Source organism: Scleropages formosus, chromosome 14 (assembly GCF_900964775.1).
Source record: "Scleropages formosus chromosome 14, fSclFor1.1, whole genome shotgun sequence".
In the NCBI taxonomy this organism is placed as follows: Eukaryota; Metazoa; Chordata; class Actinopteri; order Osteoglossiformes; family Osteoglossidae; genus Scleropages; species Scleropages formosus.
This window is the reverse complement of record NC_041819.1, coordinates 24,621,306-24,644,515: the sequence shown is the minus strand read 5'-3', so window position 1 is coordinate 24,644,515 and position 23,210 is coordinate 24,621,306. Positions and strand designations below refer to the sequence as shown.

The following is a 23,210-nucleotide window of genomic DNA, read 5'->3' as shown; positions in this document are numbered from 1 at the left end:
AGGCCTGGATTAGGAACCACACAGCATTTCTGTTTTGCACGATCACCTCCGCATTGCCCGTCTGCAAAGGGCTCTGCGGCAGCGCAAATGTTATGGAAGCAATTCCCCCTGCCTGACACCTGGCAGGGTCCATGCGCGCGTATGTCTTCCCTTGCAGGTAGGCCTTCCGAAAGTACTGTTCGGACACGTGGGCCTTGGAGAATCGCAAAGACAATGGAGAAAACATGCAGAATGTAGGGAATTTGACCCGGCAGGAAAGGAGAAAAGGGCACTGCCGCAAACAGACACTGTAGGGCGTGCGAGGTGGACTGCTGCGTGCCAGACAGACACCAGCAGATGCAAATGCAGGGTGATTTGATCCTGTCCTAAAGCTCAAAATGAGGGCCTCATCTGTATTCAGACAGTTCTGTCAAATACTTTAATATTTTATATATTGAATGTATAGCACAACTGCAAAGCACTAGGTCAGGAAGCATATTTATATATACTGTATATATATGAAAGTTTATATATACACATACATATACCTGAAAAATGTTTTTTTTTTGTGAAATATATACACACAAACTTATCATGATTGATCATGATGTTGGTGTTTACCAGAGGCTTGTACAGTATTCCTTAAATTGATTTCATATAGTACTCAAGGGTACAACAACAATTTCAGCACTGAGATTTGAACATAAAACCTTCTGTTTAACCCTCTTTGACCACCTCTGGTGCCCCAACAACTATATCAATCCCAGTAACTGCTGGATCTGTACCCACCCATCTGTGACCAAGGAAGGCTATTCTATAGGAACCTGGTCTTCCCAAGTGAGGATCTATTGCCTCTCTCTGTATTCAGAGGAGGAAATGTTGGCACCGCACTGTGAACAATCACCAAACTGCAGCCTCATGCTCTAATCACCAGGGTCCCTTTACATTATAATAGCTATTGCATAACCGGCTCAAACAAGACGCACACCTTTTCCATAGCAACACCTCCCACGGGCCATTGTCACATCGCTCTCAGCAGGCAGGAGACAAGCTAGTGAGACTGGACAAATAAAGGGTATGGACTATTGAGGATGTTGGCTTAGATACAAGGGAGAAACCCAAGCCTTGCGTTCCCGAGTGGGATGTAGACACCCACTCGCCGGGGGGAGGAGAGCTCACGTCTCCATCTGGTCCGAGTGGCAACCAGTAGTTAGAGTGAACACTCCTCCTGGAGGCAAAAGGTCAAACTGAAGTGTCAAACAGGAAATGGACCTTGTTTCCACCCTGTTATACTGCAGAGGAGCTGCAGGTGAAGGATGGCAGGAGCTGGATCCAAAACGGGGCGTCAGACGTGATTCCCCAGCGGGGTGGGGACAGGCCGAGACATGGCAGAAGGCAGCTGGATTATGATGAAAGCCACATATTTGGGGCCATTAACACCACACAGCTCCAAGTCAACCGCTACACGCCACTCATCACTAACATCTCAAGACGGCCGTAATTACACACCCCAGTCCTGACGGAAAAACACGTCTCTTGACACGACTTTTGTCCGCAAATTTAACACCACGCCAGAGGCACCTAGAGCGTGCGGTATAAAGCTGTGCTCCACACTGAATGCAACCCAAAAAAAAAAGTCAGTATTCATTTAACTGACACTTTTCTCGAAAGCATCTTAACAGCGTTAAGCTTGTACACTGACCTCCTTTCTATCATTTATCCATTTACATAAAAGGGTCAAGACCCTAACCAGGGATAACACAGTAGGACTGGTACATATGCTGGTAGTGGGGTGGTTAGCGCTGCCTTTGGAACCAAAAGATTGCAGGTACAAATCCCACCTCCAGCTGTAGTACCTTTGAGCAACATACTTACCCTAAGGTGCTCCAGAAAAATTGTGCAGCTGTATAAATGGGTAAATATTTGTAAGTAGTTTAACGTTGTACGTCACTTTGGAGAAAAGCGTCAGATGCATGAATAAACGTAAATAAGCGTAAAGCCAGTGCTTTGCCTTGGGATCATATAGGATCCATGCTGCGCTGATCAGCCAAGAACGTCCAAGAAGTTTTTCAGTGCATCCTGGGTAGGAGCAAGGGACCTGAGGGCCCCCTATCAGAACACCGTGGTGCCTCCTCTCAAAACCCAGCAGGTTCAGACAACCAGAAAAGCCATTACACAACATGACGCTAACTTGTCTGACAGCAATGCAATTCGCTAAGAAATAAGAATATTCGAAAATAAATAAAAATTGGCAAGCATGACAAAGGGCTAAATCGGGACTTTTCCTGAGCAATGTTTTCCCCAAAACAACAGCGCTGACACTTGCAGCAAAAATCTGGGAGTAATTTTACCACTGTTTCCAGCATGCCCAAATGACGCACATGCAAAAACTCGATCACCACCTTCAAACCATTGCTGTCTTAGACAGGATATTAGATCTACCGCTTAATGACAATGAACATGAATTCCAAATGTAATGAAAAGGGAAAAGAACTGGCCGAGGGCACATTCCTGGATGATAAACCATTCTTCCACTGGGGGCACTATGGGCGTCAAGTTTGAGGATCAGCGTTTAGTCCCGATGGTACCTCATCTGAAATCTTGGTCTGGTGGCTCTCACACATGGCGTACTTTTGCAAAACATCGATAGTCATACTCACGTAGATCTCACTGTGGTCAAAGCGATTCTTCAGATTGTTAATGAAGGACTCTTCGGTGAGGGGCTCCAACAGCACCATGTCCCCCACGCCGATCATATTGTCCAGCAGGGATGTCTTTGCCTCCATCTTAGACATGGTGCCCGCTCTGTCAAGGGAGGTATAAAGGAGGAAAAAAAAAAAAAAAGGTGTGTTTTTCAGCAGTTAAATGAGACACCCTTCAGAGTACACTACTGAGCCCTACTTAGGAAAAGTACTGTTTTCTCTGCACGTAAATACAGAGTATGAGTAGCACCACTTAAGAAGCAATGGCTAACCCCCCAGAGGGAGTCTGATTATCCAACAATAAACAGTTCCAAATACAGCCCCATGCAAATAAACTCCTGGACCTTGTTTGCACGGAGTATTTTTTTTTGGCCCAACGGGGAATGTAGCCAGACCCCGGTGTTCCGATTTGTAGAGAACCCCACTGGGCGAAGGAACGACGTAGACGCTTCACCTTGCAATGTTGTGGGAGGGGCTATGCAAAACAATACACGTCCCCGCCCACTCTCAGCACCCATTGTCCGCCCAAAGTTAGCTCTGTGGGAAACAGTCAACGGATCAACGCATTCCATCGACACATTCCGTCTAGGACCACATGGCAGGCCTGGGGAGGAACGGTGCAGAGACAATGGGCCGAAACTGCAGCACCGGAGACAAAACACAGCGCTGGGGTTTGCAGTTTTGTCCCTAGACTAATCCCAGCGCTATTGCGGCAGAGATAAAGCGAGGCCACCGGCTCATTCAGGGCTCTGCTGCTGAGGTGTGCTCCACCCAAAGCCCCTCTGGACAGGCTGGGCCAGCGTTTACGAAGCTAAACACAGGTCGTGTGTTTACATCACAGAACCTCCAGCGTCAGAACACAAATACACCCGAGAGCTGAAAGTTTAGGGAACAAACTTAAGGCGGATTCAGAGACATCGTGGACTGAAGGTATAGAAAACACGCCAAAAGTGGACCGGGGGTGGGATTATCAGGCCGGACCAGCTGGAACGAGCAGAGTCAGACAAGAGATACCCTGATGCCACCCAACTGATGTCCCTTGACCCAGTTGTGACCTCATGACCCCCTTGCATGAGCGCTGCTGAGACCAGTCCAGATTATGGCTGCACGGTTTAATGTACTTTATTTTAATCTCGGGACAGAAAAACAAGAGTCAAAAGGCGCACAAAGACCTTAACATGTGCACAGCCTGCAAGAAAGAACGCCGACGTACGAAGTACATTGCCTATCATCTGAGGATTCTCAAACTAACCCTGCCTCTTCAAACACTTTCATAACACAAATAGTTGTAATGGAGGGGTGACAGGAAGCATAGTGGTCAAAACCTTCGCCTTTGGACTTGGAGGCCTCAAGTTTGAACCCCACCTCCTGAGGTCGCACCCCTGACCAAGAAATTTACCCAGAATTGCTCTAGTAATATTTACCCAGCTGGATAAATGGCTAAATCTCTGTAAGTGGTGTAACATCCTAAGTCATCTTGGAGAAAAGGGTCAGATAAATTAATAGACCTAATTGTTTCCACACCAAGCTACAACAGTCAAGGTTCAGATTAATGAAGAGGGACAAAAAGGTCGCATGTTCAGATTCCATGAGTCGGGAACTCAATCAGAACTACTTCAAAATGTCCAGTAGGAAAAAAGAGTGAGACTCAGTCAGTTGCTTTGGATGCATAATTTCTCCATTTGGGGGAGGGAAAACATTTTTCTGGCTTGACATCCTGGTCAAGATATCTGAATGCACCAGAAGATGACACAGGAAATCGAGCTCTCCCCCCACCAGAGGGGAGGGAAACCAGCTTGTAAATCAGTTTGGCTCTGAACCATCACATTTCTCTCTCTCTATCCTTTTCTCAGACACACCCCGGGTGCAAATAACAGGGTTTCCTTCGATCCTTCTTTTAATTCCCATCTGCTACGACCTGGTGTTCTGGCCTTTGAACATTTCTCTGCATCTTTCAGACCTGGAACTCCTTCCAGAAGTCCCACATCCCAGTAAAAAGAGAAAAGTGAAGAAGCAACATGGACCGAGAGCGAAGACCCTAAATTCAGAGCATTTGGTGTAAATTAGACATATTGGTGTGATATTCCATGCCCTTGTGTCAGCAATCACCAACGACCTATTAACCAAACCGCCAGAATAGTGGGCTTCCGCTGCGATAGCTTGCCATCCACCATCTCTTGTCCAACAGGAAAGGACCACAGTGTCAACTGGGGGTGAAGTTGTTTGGATCATACATGGGTCTGAGAGATGGAACCACCTCCCTTTGCTAGGAGCTACTCAGACTCACCTGACACCATCAACAGAAGTCACAATAACGACATGTTGAATTGATGAACCTTCTGGTCACCGATTAAGTACGAAAAACCGAGGGAAGTCCGGGGCACTAAATGAGGAAAAATTGCCCTGTTGCAGGAATATAGTATTGCCAGCAGTCTCCAGATTCCCTCCATGGTAGTTTCTTTCCCTGACACTGATTTATCAATTCAAATTTAAGTCCTTCTGGCACATTTTTGCAGCTTCACTATAATCCTCAACTGTACTGTTCAGGATTTAACTGAATCTGCAAACTAAATCTGGGTAACAAGATCAAAATCATAAGCAACTCACCTGCATGAAACATGGAATCTGTATTGAGTCACAACTGACAGCTTTCCTTTTTTAACACTGAACTTTGACACTTCACAGATGAGCCAAACACTGCGCTTCTCAGTGGCCTGAATGGTAGGTCACACTTTTACACTTTTTTTTTTTTTTTTTTTTTTTTTTTTAAATTTAAGAGGACTCCCTTCCTGAAGGTGACTTACAGTGTTTGGTTTGCACACACTGCTACTTACAGTCATTTACCTAATTAGCAAAAGGGTAACTTTTACTGTATCAGTTTAGGATAAGTACCTTGATCGAGAAAACTACAGCAGGAACAGGGATTTGAACCCAGGACCTTCAGCTGCAAGGCAAGTATTCTACCTGCTCAAATTATAATTGTACTACATACATACATTTAAGACATTAACAAAGCTAAATATTTCAGGAAAAACATTTTACGTCACACTCCTCCGGAAACAACCTATATCTTAAAAATGTGAACCAGATCCAGAAATAATAATATTCTTCCTGCCCAAGGACCAAGCATCACTCAGCATTATTTGGTCATCAAAGTGAAGAAAGCCGTTTGCCAGACAATGGACGTCACTTAATATTTGCTGCACGCACCTGCGCTAATCCGGTTCCGCGTAGAACATTCTTTTAACAATCACATAATTAAACTAATCACCATGCACTTCTGCCAGCGTCACGCTAAATTATTATATCCCACAGCCCGGGGAGAACAATTAGTTGACAGCACTGCATTTTCATCGCGCTCTGGGATAAAACGGCATTTGGGTTTATAATTGGATATACATTAGATGTATGAAACATGGGTTAAATTTATGAAACAAATGCATTTCATTTAGATTGCGCATCCACAAAGAGTCCCTGACATTAAACAAAATAAGATGCTTATCTGTAATCTTGCAGATTAAGGCATATATTTTTAGAACACTGGTTGTGGGCACTGTATGAAAACTCAATATTAATAAGTGACCCAGAAGCCCAGTTGGGGGATTACAGGGAGCACGCCAACGTCACGCCGACACCCGCTCATTGGCCTATATTTCCACAGGGCTTCTGCAGCCTGTCATTACATTACATGTTATTACAAACATGATTTATGTTTCCTGGATGTGGGTCATGGGGGACCGTATGATCTCAAACACAGTGGTACAAAGTTTTCCCTCCTTCGGCGAAGCAGAGAAGCAAAACCAAGGCAGATGAGACCTGATGCCAGACGAACATACCCATATGTGTAAGGACTCCTCTTCCAGGGAAACGCTACACTTCAGGTTGCCAAATGGAATCTAAAAATCACTTAAAGTGACTGTTAATCACAAATTATAGCAATGGAATCTTGGGATGGGGGTTAATAGCAAAAAGATGTAGCTCGGTGCTATGAGTGTTGGCATTTGGCAATGGAACCAAGTCACGGCCCTTCAAGTTCGTCCAGCTTCTCTGCCTCACTTGCCGGATTTCACCCCCTCTACACTTACACAGGCACTTATAAGTGAGGCCCCAGAAACCCTGGAGGCGCCCTGGTAAAACGGTGTATCAGTGACAATGATCCAGTGGGGGTTACGGAAATGGCTTTAGAACTGGTCGTCAAATTCTGAACAAAATGCCCAAGTTTGCACACCATCCAATCCTAAAAAATGTATAAACCAGTAGAGTAATGTACTTCTTGGAGTTTTTTGTGAGTAATGCAGGAGCAATGAGCAACCATTCAGTCACATGGCCAGTCTCTTCATCACCCAGGCCAACCGCTGTAACATGATACAGAAATGGGGGGGGGGAATGGACCCCAGATGATTTGCCACTCACTTTATAAGGCGAGGTAAGGAAACATTTGGGCCCTCACTCATACACACAAGCTCATTCAGTATGCCTGGGAGCAGATTTTAAGAGTCCAGCAACAAATGCTCCTTTGTCACTGAATGTGAACACAATCCATAACTTTTCCTCAGACACACTTAATGTGGAAAGAAGTAAGGTGTGCAGAAACCCACCTCACCTCAATCTCATCTGAAGCCCATGGCTGAACCACATTCCAGGTTGGGGGAGCCCCACGGGGTTGATCTTAGAAGCGACAGCCAAAGGCAACTTGAAGAAAGCCTAAGAGCTAAAGACAAAGCGTTGTTCATTACCCCCTTTACTGTAAAGGTAGAGGGATCAACGTCTGCCAAGGGGCAAACCTTTACCACACCCTCTTATCACAAAGAATTGCATCAAAGCTTGGGCTGGTCCTGGGATTAGATAGCAGGGTATCATCAACCCTACTCATCGTGGACACTGAGGAAAGCCAGAGATAAATCGGCCGTCAAAGCATTGCTCGAGGCGTTACATCATGGCGTGTGATGGAAGGTTAAACTGCTCTCGGCAGGAGACCCGTTTTGAGCATCAGCATTAATGGGCTTGCCAGTTGGAGAGATGACGACAACGCTGTGGTCCCGACCTGCATTCCTAACTGGAGGTCAACAGTCAGCAAGGAGGCTGAAAGCTCCATGCATTGCAGTTTTTCTCCTCTGTAAATTTGACGCATTCCTCATGTGTCATTAAAACTTGCTCCTTGACCCTTTCATTCCACATCAGGCAGAGAAGAAATTCTTCAGAAAGGGGAGCATTCCAAAGTTCGGGCGGGTGTCTCTTCACTTCTGGGATGACCACTGGGATTTGACCTCATGACTAGGTGGCCCATCTGTACCATCATACTTTTCTTGTTTTGCCCTTCTCTTTCAAGCCCATCGCAGGACAATACAGACACACTAACACACTCAGAGAAAATGTCTTATAAAGCCGCCAATTCACCTGGACTGGAAAACCTAGAGGAGAACCTAAGAACAGCATACAAAGAGATATATGTAGAATATGCTGGAATTCCCGCCCCCTCCCTTGACAGTTGCCTGTTTCCTGTCAACCTATGCAAGTTTCATTCAAGCCAACCACCCTTAATCTCTACTCAAGAGTCATCTCAATACTAGTAGGGTGAAAGAACTGGTCTACTAATCTGTCCCCTCCACACATGGCACCTGGCCAATGTTGACACTGCTGCTGGAGACCATGTGCTCCTAGGCAGTAATACCTTCCCCTCCCGTGCAGGATTTAGATCTGACCTGCCACCCACTAGTTCAGTGAAGCACCCCATCCCCCCAACCTCGGAACCCCAGATGTCTTCGCTCAGCTCAAACATGTCCAAAACCTTTGGCTTCCCCAAATGGCTAAGTCATGAGTCTTTGAACATACAAATATTTTCTGGTTTATTTAATCACTTTTTTATTGCATTACCTTTGTATCTGTTGTCTGGCTTCAGGGGAGCAAATGCCACCTGCACTTACATGGCCAGCCAACAGGTGGCAGTAAAACACAGTCAAACAGAAAAGGACTATGAGGCCAGATTGATTTTACATTTCCCCAGCATACTGTCCACCTGTGACAAATGACCCAGAGGATCGCTCAACAATATACATGAAATGATGATTTTTGATTTGAAGGGGATTATTAAAAAAACACTGAAAAGCCCTCTTTACTGCATCTATAACGCCATGGCCATGATTTGACTTCACGTTATATAAATTAGAATGTAACTCAAGTAAATATTTGTTTTTGAACACACTGGCCGACTAAGTAAACGAACATTGAGTTGGCTTTCTAGGGGGAAAATCTCTCGGCAAACAAGTGCCTCTATATTGCGTCTCGCTTGGTGACAAGATCACCGTGTGGAAATTAAACAAATTAAGCCATCTCTCCCTGTGTTCCAGTAACCTCCCTCCTGATCATCCCTCATCCTAGCCATGCTTGTTTCTAATTACCTCCCACGTTCCAGGGAAACAAACTGCCACTGCCTCTCTGCCATTTTAATTAGGAGAAGGAGTTAGACTCAGAGAGGACAGCATTATTTTAGCTGAGATGTTCATCACGGTCAACAAGGCCGACATCTGGCAGGGAGCCATGTTGCACACGTGGTCAATGAACAAACGCTGGAACTTAGGCAGGACCTCGACAAGTTCCGCCCCAAAGTGTGTCCCACACTCAGACAGCACTCTAGGTAAGCGGTCTTTGAGACAACCTGCCCAAAGCGTGATGTCAGAAACCCCAGGAGGGGAGAGTTGAGGACCAGCCCACCACAGCCAAGGGCATCTAAGGTAATTGGAGGGTTCTTCTCCCTCGCTGGTCACTGGCCACAAAAAAGAAAACAACCCAAACCAACAGTTTCCAGGCTCCCCGACAGCTGGCGATGAGAACAGCCACCAGCAAAACCACCAGAGACCAGCGAGATCCGTCTGGCAACGCAAGCGAGTCCTGGTGGAGCTTCACACAGAACACATTCACAAAGCCACCGGGCACACAGCATGGCCGAGGACCAGCATGCAGCTGCGAATGAGTCCCAACCACAGCTCCCTCTTCCTTAGCCAGTCTCCAGGGAGAGGCCGCTGCTGTGACGGGGTTCAACTCCCTTGAGCACACACCCAAAGCAAGAAGCTCACCTTCTACAGCTAGGGAGATGTTACTATTTACACTTATCTCACTAGCACTTTTCTCCAAGTTGATTTACAATGGTGGGTAAACCAACACAGCTTGGTGTACAAACGTGTTTATACACCTGGGTAATTTTTACTGTTCAAATTAAGGGTAAGGACCTTCATCAAGGCACTGCAGCAGAAGGGATGACTTCACCCAGGCCCCTTCAACGCCAAGGCTCCAACCACTGCACCACCTGCTGAATGAAAGAGTGAGGCTATGTGTCACCACAAAAAAAAAAAAAAAAAAAAAAAAAAAACTTCCAACCAAAGTAACTGAGGACTGAACCAGTCACAGAAAATGTCCTGCAGACATATGTTCATTTTTCTCAGTTTATCGCAGAAATTTCCCCATCACCATGTTGTGAAGGTCCCACTGGGAGGCTACACCCACACATGTTAAACTTGAAGAAGAACGTGCTCATTAAAGTCCTCCTGTCCTCCTCGAACCGTTTTGCAGATCCGACTTTGCAACGTGATGCAGCCGCTCGCATGCACTTCCTCGGTGTGGGCGTCGCTGAGCGGGCGAACGCGTGGGTTCGAGAGCGCGGGGGGGATCGTGACCCCGGTGGGCACGCAATCTGAACGAAGGACGGCCATAAGGGCCACTTCAGAACGTGCACGTCACTCGGCCTTGGCACAAGCTACAGCAATGCTCACTGATGGGGTCCACTTTTCTATGTCTATATACAACTAAATGTATCTTAAATCTGCAGTTGGGCTCTTAGGATCACAGCAAAATGGCCATAAACTGTGTGTTTCCTTTTTTTTTTTTGGCTTACAAACCTGGTTCCCATAACAACACTTTCTAAGAATGTATTCAGCGCAGAAGGAAACAAGCCACCCAGTCCACACCTTGGCCTCTTACAGTGAATATTCACCCGGCCCACCTGCACAAGGCTGCACTGTAACCCACTGAGGATGTTGCCTCCCTCAAACCTGCATCATATGACCACTCCCCATCACCGCCCCCAGACCCAGGCACCAGCCAAGAGCCTTGCACAGCAGCAAATGGCTCTGGACCATCCTCAGAAATGCCTCTTCATCTAGTGTCAGACTGACAGCCAAGACTCCTGGGGGTTGCTGCAAATGAGCGGTGATGTTTAACAAGGCAGGGGTGGACGGGGGGGAGGGGATACTGTTCGGTCTACTCTCTAGCTTGGCAGGGAAACCCGTATGGCTGGCAGCAATCAAACCTCAGCTCCCCCCCACACCACCAGTGCTCTGATGCAACACCCTATGCATGGGACTGTGTGTTTAGCTGGTTCTGGTGCTACCGTTCCCACCACGATTGGGCTTGTGACCTCAGTCCCATGTCACGCTACTTTGTTTGGTATTGCATGTCACATCATGACTTCAGAGGAAGCACCCCAGAGCTCACATCACTGACTTTTGTTCTAGCAGTGGACTGGTTCAGTTGAGTGCCCAGTGTTGCTTTATGTTGTATGTGTGCTCCTGTAGCCCTTTGAAGTTTCCTTCGAGATCAACAAAGTATATCCACCCATCCATGAACCATCTATTAACCTTTCCATTATCCATCCATCCACAGAATTCATCTCCTGTTGAAACTGCATGGACACTTACCTGATAAGAAAGGAGAACCTCAAGGAGAAAAGAGAAGCTGCTCCCGAATTCTAACCGATAACTACACCACTGTTGACATTTCCCCCCAGCAAGGTGACGACTCAAAGGCCGATTACTCATAAGGGTCACGTTGAGTTGAATCGTGCAAGAGTCTTTTCGCTTGACGTTTGAAGCAAACCAAGTACTTAGCCACCATTTTTCTGTAGTATGCAGCCCTTTTCCCAGCTTTAGTCATACCGAGGGAGCTGGCATGCATTTCCCTCCAATAATTATATTCCATGCATCAAACCCACAAATTACACCAAATGGATATAATACCCTTCAGAACAGCAGTCTAAAACTTCATAACTGAGGTGAACTTTTAAACATTAAACGATTTTCTAACCTCTCATCTGAAACGTCTTACGGAAACCATCCCGCCAAACGACGGCGGCGCAGCGTTTCTGCAAATTTAGGGCATTCCACAGAGCAAGCGTCAGGAAGCAACTGTTCATAACCTGCGATGAGATGCAGACATTTGCCAATGCTAATTGATTATGAAAGTCTCAGAGAAGCACATGGTTGCTGTGCAATACCATATATATGGCTTACAATAGTTCTAATATCATGTGGCATGGAATGAAGCTATAACTCAAAGACAAAGACCCCAGTGTGGGCCAAAACACTCACATTACATATAAAATAGTACAGAAAATGTCCAGCTAAGTCATCAATTTCACATAAAGGCCAAAAAAGACTACACTTTTATTGCATTTTAAGGGTCACACATTTTCCTTCACATGACTGAAACAGTCATCACTCAGACAAATGCACTCACAACTGGGCGCTCGCTTGGCTTGATGGCACATGTGATCAAGATCTACCGCATGGCGAGTTCACAGATACCCTGCAGCACGTTTGAAGGTTTTAAGCGACACCAACCACCCCAGCAACAGCCCAAAGCATCCCAGTGCAGCCTGCAATTACCAGTCAAAGGTGGGAGGTGCATTCCAGCACCTGCATGTTAACAGGGGTGGTTAAGAACCTCGTGCTGACATTCCCTTCAGCCACCGGGATGCAATATGAGCGACCGATTGGAGCGAGAGGATTGGGTGCACTCACATAGCGATCAAATGTACATATTTATACAGCTGGGTGCTTTAATACAAAAAAAATGTAAACGTACAGCTAATTCATTTATTGACCCACATACATGCAGCACTTCCTAGAAGCCTCGAGCACTTGTCAAGATAGAAAGGAAACCCACTTAGGATGTCAAACCGAGACCGAAAAGTGTGTGACGTGCAAAGCCGCGTCTGGAGCAACTCATGAAACATGTACAAGTGACCCAAATCTGAGTCTCTGTCTGAGATGATGGCATGGTTTTGATCGCCGAATTTCCAGGTTTAGCGCAAGGGCAGGTCGAATCCCACCTGGAGCCAAACCTGCTATGCATAACTACAACCTTTATATTTGGGAATACAGTAATTATACCATTTATCTTACTCTTTTCTCCTAAGAAACACTAACTTATCCATTAAACATCAGAGTACTTTTTACTATATCAACTCAGTCTTCAATCAAGGGTACTAGAGCAGGAGGTGCAATTCGAACCTGGGTTTGCTGATGACAAGGTGACAGCTGTTCAATTCAATGGGTGTGACTTTAAATGTATAAATTTCTTGTTTCGATGGAGGGCAGTTGCAAAACTACATGCTACTCTTTTTTTTTGCTATTTTTCGGAGAAGTTTAACCACTCGCAGCTTTTGAAGTCCGAAGGGCGATGACTGGAAGGAAAACAGCAGTCACACCACGCTGATGACGAGGTTCAGATGCACGAGAAAAGGCTCATTGAGACGGACGGCCAGACGGCGATTTTAGATCAACGACAAGCAGACGGTATAAAAATAGACGAAGCATGTGGGCCCGCAGGCACCGCGGCGCTAACTACTAGGAGCCGAGATACGGCGCACAGCGGCGCACTCAAAGGCGCCCATTTAATTTAATATAACCGTGGTAAGCCCTGAGTCGTACCACCATCTGGCAACCTGCATGCTGCCCGGGGAAGGGGCTGAGCCAGGGTGGAAAACTCAGACTAATCAGACTTAGGCGCTATTTCCATATCAAAGCAGTTCCATTAAAAAGAAGTTGTCTTAAAGAAGAGCATCTGGTTAATTTGGGAATGGGGGGGTGGACCCTGAAACCCCCTTTTGCTTATCCTTTATGGACATGTGAATCTGTGCAAGAGCCTGCTTTGGAGCCCTGACATGAGGAGTGGTCTTGGGCAGTGTGTGTGTGTGTCTGTTCGTTCCACTTTATGGGGATAAGCTACGGCTACATGGGGACCTTTGTGAGGCACCACGATGGGAACGGTTCGCTGTACCTTAGAGAAATGCTCTGGAACCAATTAAACACCAATAGGACTAAGGTGCCAAGACCCAAAAGCGGTGTGCCTGAATGTACGAGGAGATCCCAGACCACAGTGGATCTACAAGGAGAAGTCAGGAGAACAGGAAGGAGGGGCTACTGAGGATTCCCCCAGGGCTGTTCATAGCTCATTAAAATGAGAAGTTAAAAAGAGTGAAACAGATTCCCACCACGCATCACTCCACCCACCCGGTCAAAGCAGACAGCCCCGTTTCTCAACACTTTCCATAAAATCCACCAGACTGGGTCCTCTACTATGGAAAGAATGTCTTTCTGTCCTGGGGGGTAAAACACAGAAGGAAGGGGGGTATGTTCTCACATGTTTTTACACACATTTCACTCTACAAACCTCATCTATAGTCCAGTAGGATTTCCTTTTGCTGTAACAAGAACAGAGCATTGAGGAGTAACTCTGCCATGGTTTTTTTTTTTGGGGGGGGGAAATCTGCCCCAGAGACCACCTCACGCAGACCCCACCAGGCAAAAGTTACCCTGAAAGACAAGAACTAAACCCACTGCTGGACTGGTTTCACAGACCCAGCGCAGCAGTGGATCCCAGTTCTGTAACGTCACTAAAGAGCTAATTGGTTAATTGATTAATTAAGCGCAGAGATGGAGAGAGGACGCGCTGGAAGGGCAAGGACGGACTTACACATACACTCTGGAGAAGTAGGAAACATACAGAGAGTGAGAGAAGTATATGACAGAGTTCTTCGTTCAGTCACGACCGGCGGTATTCACAAAGCGCATAAATCACAGAACATGAAAAAATGATACAATCAATGAATGCAATAAATAATAAAATAGGAGGAAAGTGGAAGCGCGAACTCAGACACACTCTCTGCTGCGGTGCGGCGGGACACTACGGCAGGCACGCGGCAAACCCGAGAAGATCACAGGAAAGTGTGTGAAGTTGTCCCGAGCGGCGCGTGGCATGGCCGTGGAACAATCGCGAGCGCCACGCACCACGCGCACAGTGAGTGTAACAAAAGCGGGGACTTGCCTCTCTGCGGCTCCTCCGTCGCTCGGCGCGCGCTGTGTGAAGAACACTGGGTAAAATCCCGGGACAGAGCTCTCTGCGCGCGGCGCTCCCTGTGCTGCCGTGTCCGTGGGAAGCAACGCGCGTGGAGGCGAACGCGGCTCTGTGTACCTTCAACGGTGCGAAGAGATTCTGGGGACGGTGGGGGGGTGGCTGGGCTGGACCGGGGGGGGGGGCTGGGTTGGACTGGACCTGGGGAGGCAGAGCTTGGAGGGGTGGGGGAGGCAGGGCTGGGTATGGGGGGCGTGGTTCCCGTCCGGGTGTCACATCTCTGGACCTCCGCCCCTGCCCTCATCCTCCCTACAAACACGCCCATTCTCTCACACACACACACACACACACACACACACACACACACACACACACACACACACACACACACCTACCTCTCCGCCCAGGCTCCCGCTGCTAATTGAGGAGATGCAACAGCGCCCCCTTTGGGAGATCACAAGAGTCACAGAAAGACATATTCGTTCACTTAACGAACTTAAAGTTTTGAAAAAAGTTTAGTTCTGAAGTCCGTTTTCAGTCGTTAAAGTTAAAACTTGCGGCCTGTGCATATGTGATGTTCACATAGTGTCATCATAATTATATAACCTTGTAACTTCATAAGTTCGACTTTTATTTTCGCTTCTTCATGATGATCTCTATCATTTATATCTAAGAAATATGTTTCTCATATATATAAGCACTTGTATTAATTTAGGGGTAGAAGTGAAGAGGGTGCCGCGGGGCACAGCGCTGACCCTCAATGACAAACACTTGGGGGGGCTAAGCCTAAGCTAAGGGTTACGGCAATGCAGGAGCAGGGTTCGTTAAATTTTGGAAGGGACATGATGATGTGTGACTCTCCTCTCGCTTACTTTCCTCTTACTCATACGGAGGCGTGGTGGGTGGTGGGTGCCAAGCAGACCTGATAGTTAATAGATAGATAATTTAATATAATATCGGCCGTAATGGACGAGGTTCCCCGATACGAGGCTCCGGAACATCGCGATTCGGCCCTTGAAAGTGACTGAGAGAGCAACATGACATAATAATTCACAATAACCACTCGCAGACCTCTTGTAACGTTTTATTAGTATTTTTTTGGCCTTTCAAAGCCCAGAATCGCCACGCTCACGCGTGTTGTCAAGTCTGCGCTTCTTCGGGCGCGCGCTTCCACGTTGCTAGGCCACCGACGACGCTCAGGAGTGGAACACGTGGCTGAAAAAAATGGCGGCGACGGCTTTCGACGGGAGGGGTTAGGGGGGCGTGGCTCGACGGTTGCCAGGCTGCGAAAGACGCCCAGGAGCGGAACACGTGTCCTTACATCGCGGAAGTGCGTGGCTGCAGAAATGGCGGACGCGGAGCGGTTCTGTTGCGCTCTGTTACGGAGGATTGCCGGGTGTTTTTCCTTGATACTCGTCGCCTCTGTCTGTACGGGCTCCTCCTCCTCCTCCTCCTCCTCAGCAGCAGCAGCAGCAGCAGCTCAGGACGTGTCCGACTACGGAGCCTTTAGCGCTGGGCAGGCGGCGAGAGTGACCCCGGCCACGGCCGCCCGGGATGTCCGGTACAGACCCGCCTGAACCTGTAATACTGTATCTCAGTCTGTACCTGTGCAGGACCCAGGTTCTCCGTTTCTCTATGCTTTTATTACTTGGAGACCGCGGTTGCACGGCTCATTCAGTCACACTGGTCCAGTCCAGGCGGTTGAGAACGATGTGCCATCATCATCGCATCCCAGCCACGCGATGCGCGGAAAGACCTCGAACGTTCCGTGTCCTGCTCCACGACCACGTGCTATCAGTATCACTTACTGCACACTTGAAACTTGAAACGAGTTCCAGGCATATCTGTGATCTCTACCGGCTGCCGCGTCTCACACACACCGCTGTCAATTATCTCCAGTGAAATGATCATTTTACTGCAGATTATTTCACATTCTACTCCACGTTATGTCCATTAGATGAGACCATGATTACATGTGTATTTGTTAATTACGCTGACACTTGTGTCTAAAGAAAGTTGCACTTTCAAGGTTCATCAGTTTACCCATTTCTACAGCAGGATAATTTTAGTGTATCAAGGATTATACAGATTTGGACCTGGAACCACCGAATAAAGGGCTGGCACATCTAGCCACAATACAAATAACAACATTTGTATCGGACAACAGTTAAGGACACGGATCTATAACCTGAAGGTTTTTCTATTAAAATGCAGGCCGGTATTAGTTAGAGCTCCTGCTCTTGGACCCAAAGGTTGCAGGTTTGAATCTCATCTTCAGCTGTAGTACCCCTGAGCAAGGTGCTTACCCCGAATTATTCCAGTAAAATTACCCAGCTGTATAAATGAGTAAATACTTGTGAGTAGAATAACATTGTGAGTCACTTTAGAAGAAAACATCGGATAAATGTAGATGTATTTACCCTGAATTGATGTAGTAAACATACCATGCTGTGTAAAAGGGTCAAATACTGTATCAGTGTATGTCTCTGGACATAAATGCCATGTGTAGCTCTTACGTGTATCAATTTGGCGGAAGTTTGTCTCCAGAGTGGCAGACTCCTCGGGTTACGTAAAAGTGGGGGGAAAAAATCACAGTAAATGAGTAACGGTAGAACGTGCACCCAGGTACCTGCTGTATGATGTGAACCCCCCCGAGGGCTTCAACCTGCGTCGGGACGTGTACATCCGCATGGCGTCTCTTGTGAAGACGTTGCGCCAGCGGGGTGACTGGGTGCTGGTGCTGCCCCCCTGGGGGCGCCTCTACCACTGGCAGAGCCCCGAAATCGACCAGGAGCGCATCCCCTGGGGCGAGTTCTTCAGCATCACCAGCCTGCAAGCCAACGTGCCCGTCATGGAGTACGAGGAGTTCATCGCTGGTGAGCCTCCCTAACATTCTTATTTTTTATGATTACACAGAAACAATTGTTAGGAAGCTCCTTTTTCTCACTTTATTATTTTTTTATCTAACTTCTTTTGATTGCAAAGCGGCAGCTCTAAGCACTTCGCCACCTGCTGTACAGATTGGTGTGACACTTCCATCCCCACCCCCCCAAAGATGTGTTTAAATTGGCAAACAGCAAAATATCATTAAAATTTGAACCTGAACCTCACTTATATGACTCCAAGGTAAACCCCATGCATGGCGGTATAGGACTTTGACTCGCACCCGGTACCTCGCAGGTTTAGGTCCCATAAAGTGACCAGTTTGTTTCTTCCTGCGAAGGGGCCCATCTGTGTAAATAGCCCAGTGTAGAACCGTGGGCCGTGTCACCGTGGATGAGGGCGAAGCAGAAGCGGAGGTAGCCGTAGTGCTAATCAGCGGCGCTCGTGTGTTGAGTGTAGAGTCTGGGGGGCCCTTCATCGACCACATCCTGGTGCTGCAGAGCTACGCGGAGGGATGGACCGAAGGCAAGTGGGAGGAGAAGGTGGATGTGCGACCGTGCATCGAGAAGCTCGCGTACACCAAGGACAAGCAGGGCTACTACAGGTGCGTGTATGTGTGTGCGTGTCGCTTTTTACCGCAATGCCGTGACAGGTGTGATTGAAATCTCTGCCGCTGTCTCCCAGAGGCTGGTTCTGGGGCTACGAGGAGACGCGAGGTGTCAACGTCACCTGTCTGTCAGCTCAAGGCCACGCCTCCATCCTGGCCCCGTACCTGCAGGACAACATCACGGCTACGTGAGTTACTATGGAAACCAGCAGCACAGCTCCGCGTATGTCGTTAAGTCCTGATACCCTGACTGGCGCTCGGCGTTTTCGGATGTGATCGTGAGCAAGGACGGGTTCGGCTGAAGGCTGCGGTTTCAGAGCTTCTTAATTGTTTCTCAACAGCTCTGTGATGTTGGACAGAGCCGAGACTGTCCTCCATGACCACTACGCTGGGAAAGATTACTGGGATGTAAGTTGGAAAAAATCTATAAGCTCAAAAGATTTCATTTATTAATATTTAATTAATTTACCCATTGTTTATCTGACACTTCTCTCCACAGTCACTTGTAGTTAGAACTTTAGGTAATTTTTACTGTTTCAATTCAGGATAAGTACCTTTTCAAATGTAGTACAGCAGGAATTCGAACCCGGGACTTTTGATTGAAAGGCATTGGTTTTAACTACTGCGCCACATGCTGTCCTGAAATGAATAAATTCTGGACCGCAAAACTGTGTCACTTGAGAAGCTATGATGCAGGACTACTTGGATCCACAGATCTGCAATGTAACTAAAATTTATTACATTGAATTTTTTTTTTCTTACTTTTTTTTGCATTTTCCATTCAGCTTTGTTACATTAATCATTCTTTTGGCATTAGTTTGTACTATATGTCAGATTTTAGAAAAATATTCCACATATTCATTAATATTAATGAATTTTGGCACCAGGTTACAAACACCAAACATTCCAGTACTATTTAGGATCAGATGCAGTCTAGAATGTTCCGTACCACATTAACATGGGCACTGTAGGAGATCCAGTGGTATTTTTGTAATCAGTAAACTTTAGGTAATCATAACGCAAAAATCGACATAACTAAGAACTGTGAATAATTTTGTTGCAGTTTCTTGTAAATATGCAAATTGGGAGGTCTCTCTAGGTCTCCTGATTGGCAGGGCTGGGGCTAGAGGGGTGGAGCCTCATAGGGAGGTCACTATAAAGTCCTGCCTTCTCCACCAGACCAGACGCAGCATGGTGTTTGCCAAGCACCTGCGCATTATCGGAGATGAGTTCCGGGCAAAGTACCTGAACTCCACGGACGAGAAGGACCTGACCCCTTATCAGGAGGACTGGACCCGTATGAAGGTGGAGCTTTCGCGTTCCTTCGGTGTTTCTGCGTTCACGGTGAGCGTGTGACGCGAATGCGGCTCCGGGTGGGGTTGATCACTTCTCCTTCACCCCCAGGCTAAGCCCGGCAGTGCCTGGGGTGGTCCTTACGTAGGGGTCCACCTGCGGCGGAAGGACTTCATCTGGGGACACCGCGAGGACGTCCCGAGTCTAAAGGGGGCGGTGAAGAAGATCCGCAGCCTCCTGAAGAAGCTCAAGCTGGAGCGTGTCTTTGTCGCCACGGATGCCGACGAGGAAGGTGGTACTTCTAAACGGAGGTGCACCTCACAGTGCTCTCTGTAGACCCATTATGTGAGGACATTGGCTCCTTGTTACAAATCTGCACAGACAGAAATATTTTCCAGTTTATTAATGTTTTTCAAGGATTTCCACCTCCCCCACCCCCTTCGGTCTATACACTAACATTTGTGATAGTTGCAGAATGAATGTGACCTGGCGGGGAGCGCGGTGGCGCAGTGGGTTGGACCAGGTCCTGCTCTCCGGTGGGTCTGGGGTTCGAGTCCCGCTTGGGGTGCCTTGCGGCGGACTGGCGTCCCGTCCTGGGTGTGTCCCCTCCCCCTCTGGCCTTACGCCCTGTGTTGCCGGGTAGGCTCCGGTTCCCCGGAACCCCGTATGGGACTAGCGGTTCCGAAGATGTGTGTGTGTGTGTGTGTGTGTGTGTGAATGTGACCTGTGTTTCCATAGATGGTGGTAAAGAGCATCCAAATAGGAGTGTGGGACCGCTGTGATTCAACTCACTTCGACAGTGTTTACAGCCTGTGTCTGACGTTTCTGAGTGTGTGTGATCAGTAAGAAGAGGAACACTGCACATATTTTTGGGATGAATGAGTCAACAATCGGCACTGAATTGATTTTTTAAGTAGTGTATCTAGCAGTGTAAGTCACCTTGATGAATAAGGTGTGTGGGCTGATAACACTATAGAGTTCATTGGAAGTCGCTTTGGACAAAAGTGTCTGATAAATAAATATAAACGTAAATGAACAGTTTCTGGAAAAAACATTTATTTTCAGTCATTTAAAATGATTGTGATATAGTTTTAAATTATCTGTTTATGCTATGTATACTTATATAGCATATACTTATGTTTTTTATGCTATAATACTGATACTAATAATAATAATACTAATACTAAAACTACTACTACTACTGCAGTAATACTAATAATAATATTCATAATAACAATAATAATGATGCTTATGAGCCTTAAGGTATTTTTACATTTACGTTTGTTTGTTTAATCACCAAGGTGACTTACACTGCTAGATAGACTACTTACAATGGGTCATTCATCCATACATCAGTGGAACACACACTCTCTCTCTGTCACTCACACACTATGGGGGAACCTGAACAGCATTTCTTCGGACTGTGGAAGGAAACCAGAGCATCTGGAGGAAACCCACACAGACAGGGAGAGAGCATGCAACCTCCATGCAGACCAAACAGGGATCGAACCCATGTCCCCCTGCGCCACCCCACTATCTAATATACAGTAGCTGAGATTTTTACGCAACTCATAAATAATTTGACCAGCATCTGTATCGTTAACCTTTTATTTATTGTGACTTGGTGATAAAATTATATTATTTTTGCCGAGACTCATGGACATGCAGCAGGACTTCTCTAACGATCAGTATTGATTGATTAACGTTATAGGTGCAGCAATCAGGGCTGTTTTGTCTGACGTGTGTATGTGTGTGTGTGTGTCCACCCCCGTTGGCGTAGAAACAGAACACGAACGACTATTAACCATTACTTTTCAGAGCTGAAGAAGCTGAAGAAGATGCTGCCCGAGATGGTCCGGTTCGAGCCCTCCCAGGAGAACCTAGAGCTCCTCAGAGATGGGGGCGTCGCCATTATCGATCAATGCATTTGCGCACACGCCAGGTATGCTAAGAGCTCTTGGTGCCATTGGAATCCCTAAAACTGTATTCAGCCCGAAATGAGAGTTTGTTTTTCAATCAACGTTTGGTTGCTCCACATGAACTAGATCTTTCAAGTCTGTGTCAGTTGCATAAAACCCAAATATCAGGTCAAACACACGGTCTCGGGGCAGAGGAGCATGTAATAATGACACTGGACTCTCTCCCCCCGTAGGTATTTCATCGGGACGTCTGTCTCCACCTTTTCCTTCCGCATCCACGAGGAGAGGGAGATCTTGGGCTTCGACCCCAAGACCACCTACAACCGTTTCTGCGGTGACAGTGAGAAGGAGTGTGAGCAGCCCACGCACTGGAAGATCGTTTACTGACGGCTCCGTCTCTCTCCAGCTCTGGGACGCACATCCGGGACTGGTTATGATCCACTCACACTGGACCTTCTAGTACCTTCTATGGCTGGAAAGTTTCCCTTTTGTGTACTGTGCAGAAGTTGAACTGGGATCTGGGGTGGACGTCTCAGCGTATCCTAAATGCATCGACGCTGTGCTATTTCAGCCCCCCCCCGACTGTGAAACTTGAACCCAAACCTCAGTCACTGTCTATTGATCAACCACTGATTCATTGATCAGTTATTGGTTCAGCTGGTCGGATGCCATCTAATCAGTATTATTTTTCCTCACTTGATATAAAAAGTTATGTTACATCGTTGCTGGGGAGGAATTTGCATAAAGGCATTAATTTTAATTTTAGGGCACTGAGCAGAAGGTAAAAGGCCAAAAAAGCATGTTCATCAGCTCCTTTATTAGTCATTAATGAAGAATCGATGTTCAGCGTTTCCACTCATGTACTTTTACCCTCTAGTGTTGTTTTATGTATAGTATTATTGAAGCACACAATATTGCAACTGCCAGAAGTGTATATATAAATTTTTTTTTTTTTTTCTTTTGTATGTGCTTTTTTCCATATTTAAGACACTATCGGTAGAATATCCAGAATTTTTTTTTTTTTTTTTTTTAATATAGGTTGGAGGTGATGCATTATTTAGAATTATGCATTAATGGTTTGTTTTTATTTTTATAAATGATATATTGCATGTTCAACTCGGTTTAAGAATCTCGTAAAGGACTTGGGTGCTCGGAACACCCTAGTAAATATGAAACTGGCCGGATGCCTTCATCAGCGTCCATCGTGTTACGAAAAACCACTTTGCTGTAGTTTTTCTCCCTAAAAATAAAATCAGTGGTAGAAATAGTCAAAAAGCCTTTTCTAGATTATTTTCACTCCCCAGTTGAGTTAGTTTGGTTCAATCTCTTCTATACTTGGTGCTGGAGATTGGAGGCATTGTGCATCAAAATGTTATTTTGTTGACTTTCTATCGTTTTACCATTGCACCCCCACCCCCACGCCATTTTTCACACTATGTGTCACCTGCCTCCTTGACATTTCACTGAACTGTGCCTTTCAGAGCCAATTCTGCTGTTGTTGGTAGACCCAGAAATAATTTATTCCTATTGCTCTGGTCGTTGGCTGTAACCACACTTTGCTACAAATGGAGAAGAAAAAAAATGTTCAGATGATGTATCATGAAAAATACTGTACTGTGTACAAAAATCATTTTTAATAAAGGGAAATAAATTACAGCGGAATTGTTATTAACGTGGTGCACATTCGATGGTCCTGCTTTT

The 23,210-nt window shown here is 46.5% G+C and overlaps 2 protein-coding genes across 8 annotated transcripts in view; one reads left to right on the top strand and one right to left on the bottom strand.

Moving 5' to 3' along the window:
- myo1b (myosin IB) overlaps positions 1–14,933 on the bottom strand; it is a 67,488-nt gene extending 52,555 nt beyond the window's left edge. For all 7 annotated transcript variants that reach the window (XM_029257962.1, XM_029257965.1, XM_029257964.1 and 4 more), the window contains exons 1-2: positions 14,781–14,933; positions 2,640–2,784 (exon numbers count right to left, since the gene is read on the bottom strand). In XM_029257962.1, the coding sequence (XP_029113795.1) occupies positions 2,640–2,774 (135 nt within the window). In that variant the 5' untranslated portion in view covers positions 2,775–2,784; positions 14,781–14,933. The remainder of the gene's footprint in view (positions 1–2,639; positions 2,785–14,780) is intronic.
- A 1,203-nt stretch (positions 14,934–16,136) lies between these two features.
- pofut2 (protein O-fucosyltransferase 2) lies at positions 16,137–22,438 on the top strand. The gene is made up of 9 exons (XM_018743090.2): positions 16,137–16,368; positions 17,433–17,683; positions 18,150–18,294; positions 18,375–18,485; positions 18,639–18,705; positions 19,477–19,602; positions 19,702–19,882; positions 21,409–21,532; positions 21,743–22,438. The coding sequence occupies exons 1-9, from the start codon at positions 16,154–16,156 to the stop codon at positions 21,894–21,896; spliced, it is 1,374 nt and encodes a 457-aa protein (XP_018598606.2). The 5' UTR covers positions 16,137–16,153; the 3' UTR covers positions 21,897–22,438.
- The last annotated feature ends 772 nt before the right edge of the window (positions 22,439–23,210 follow it).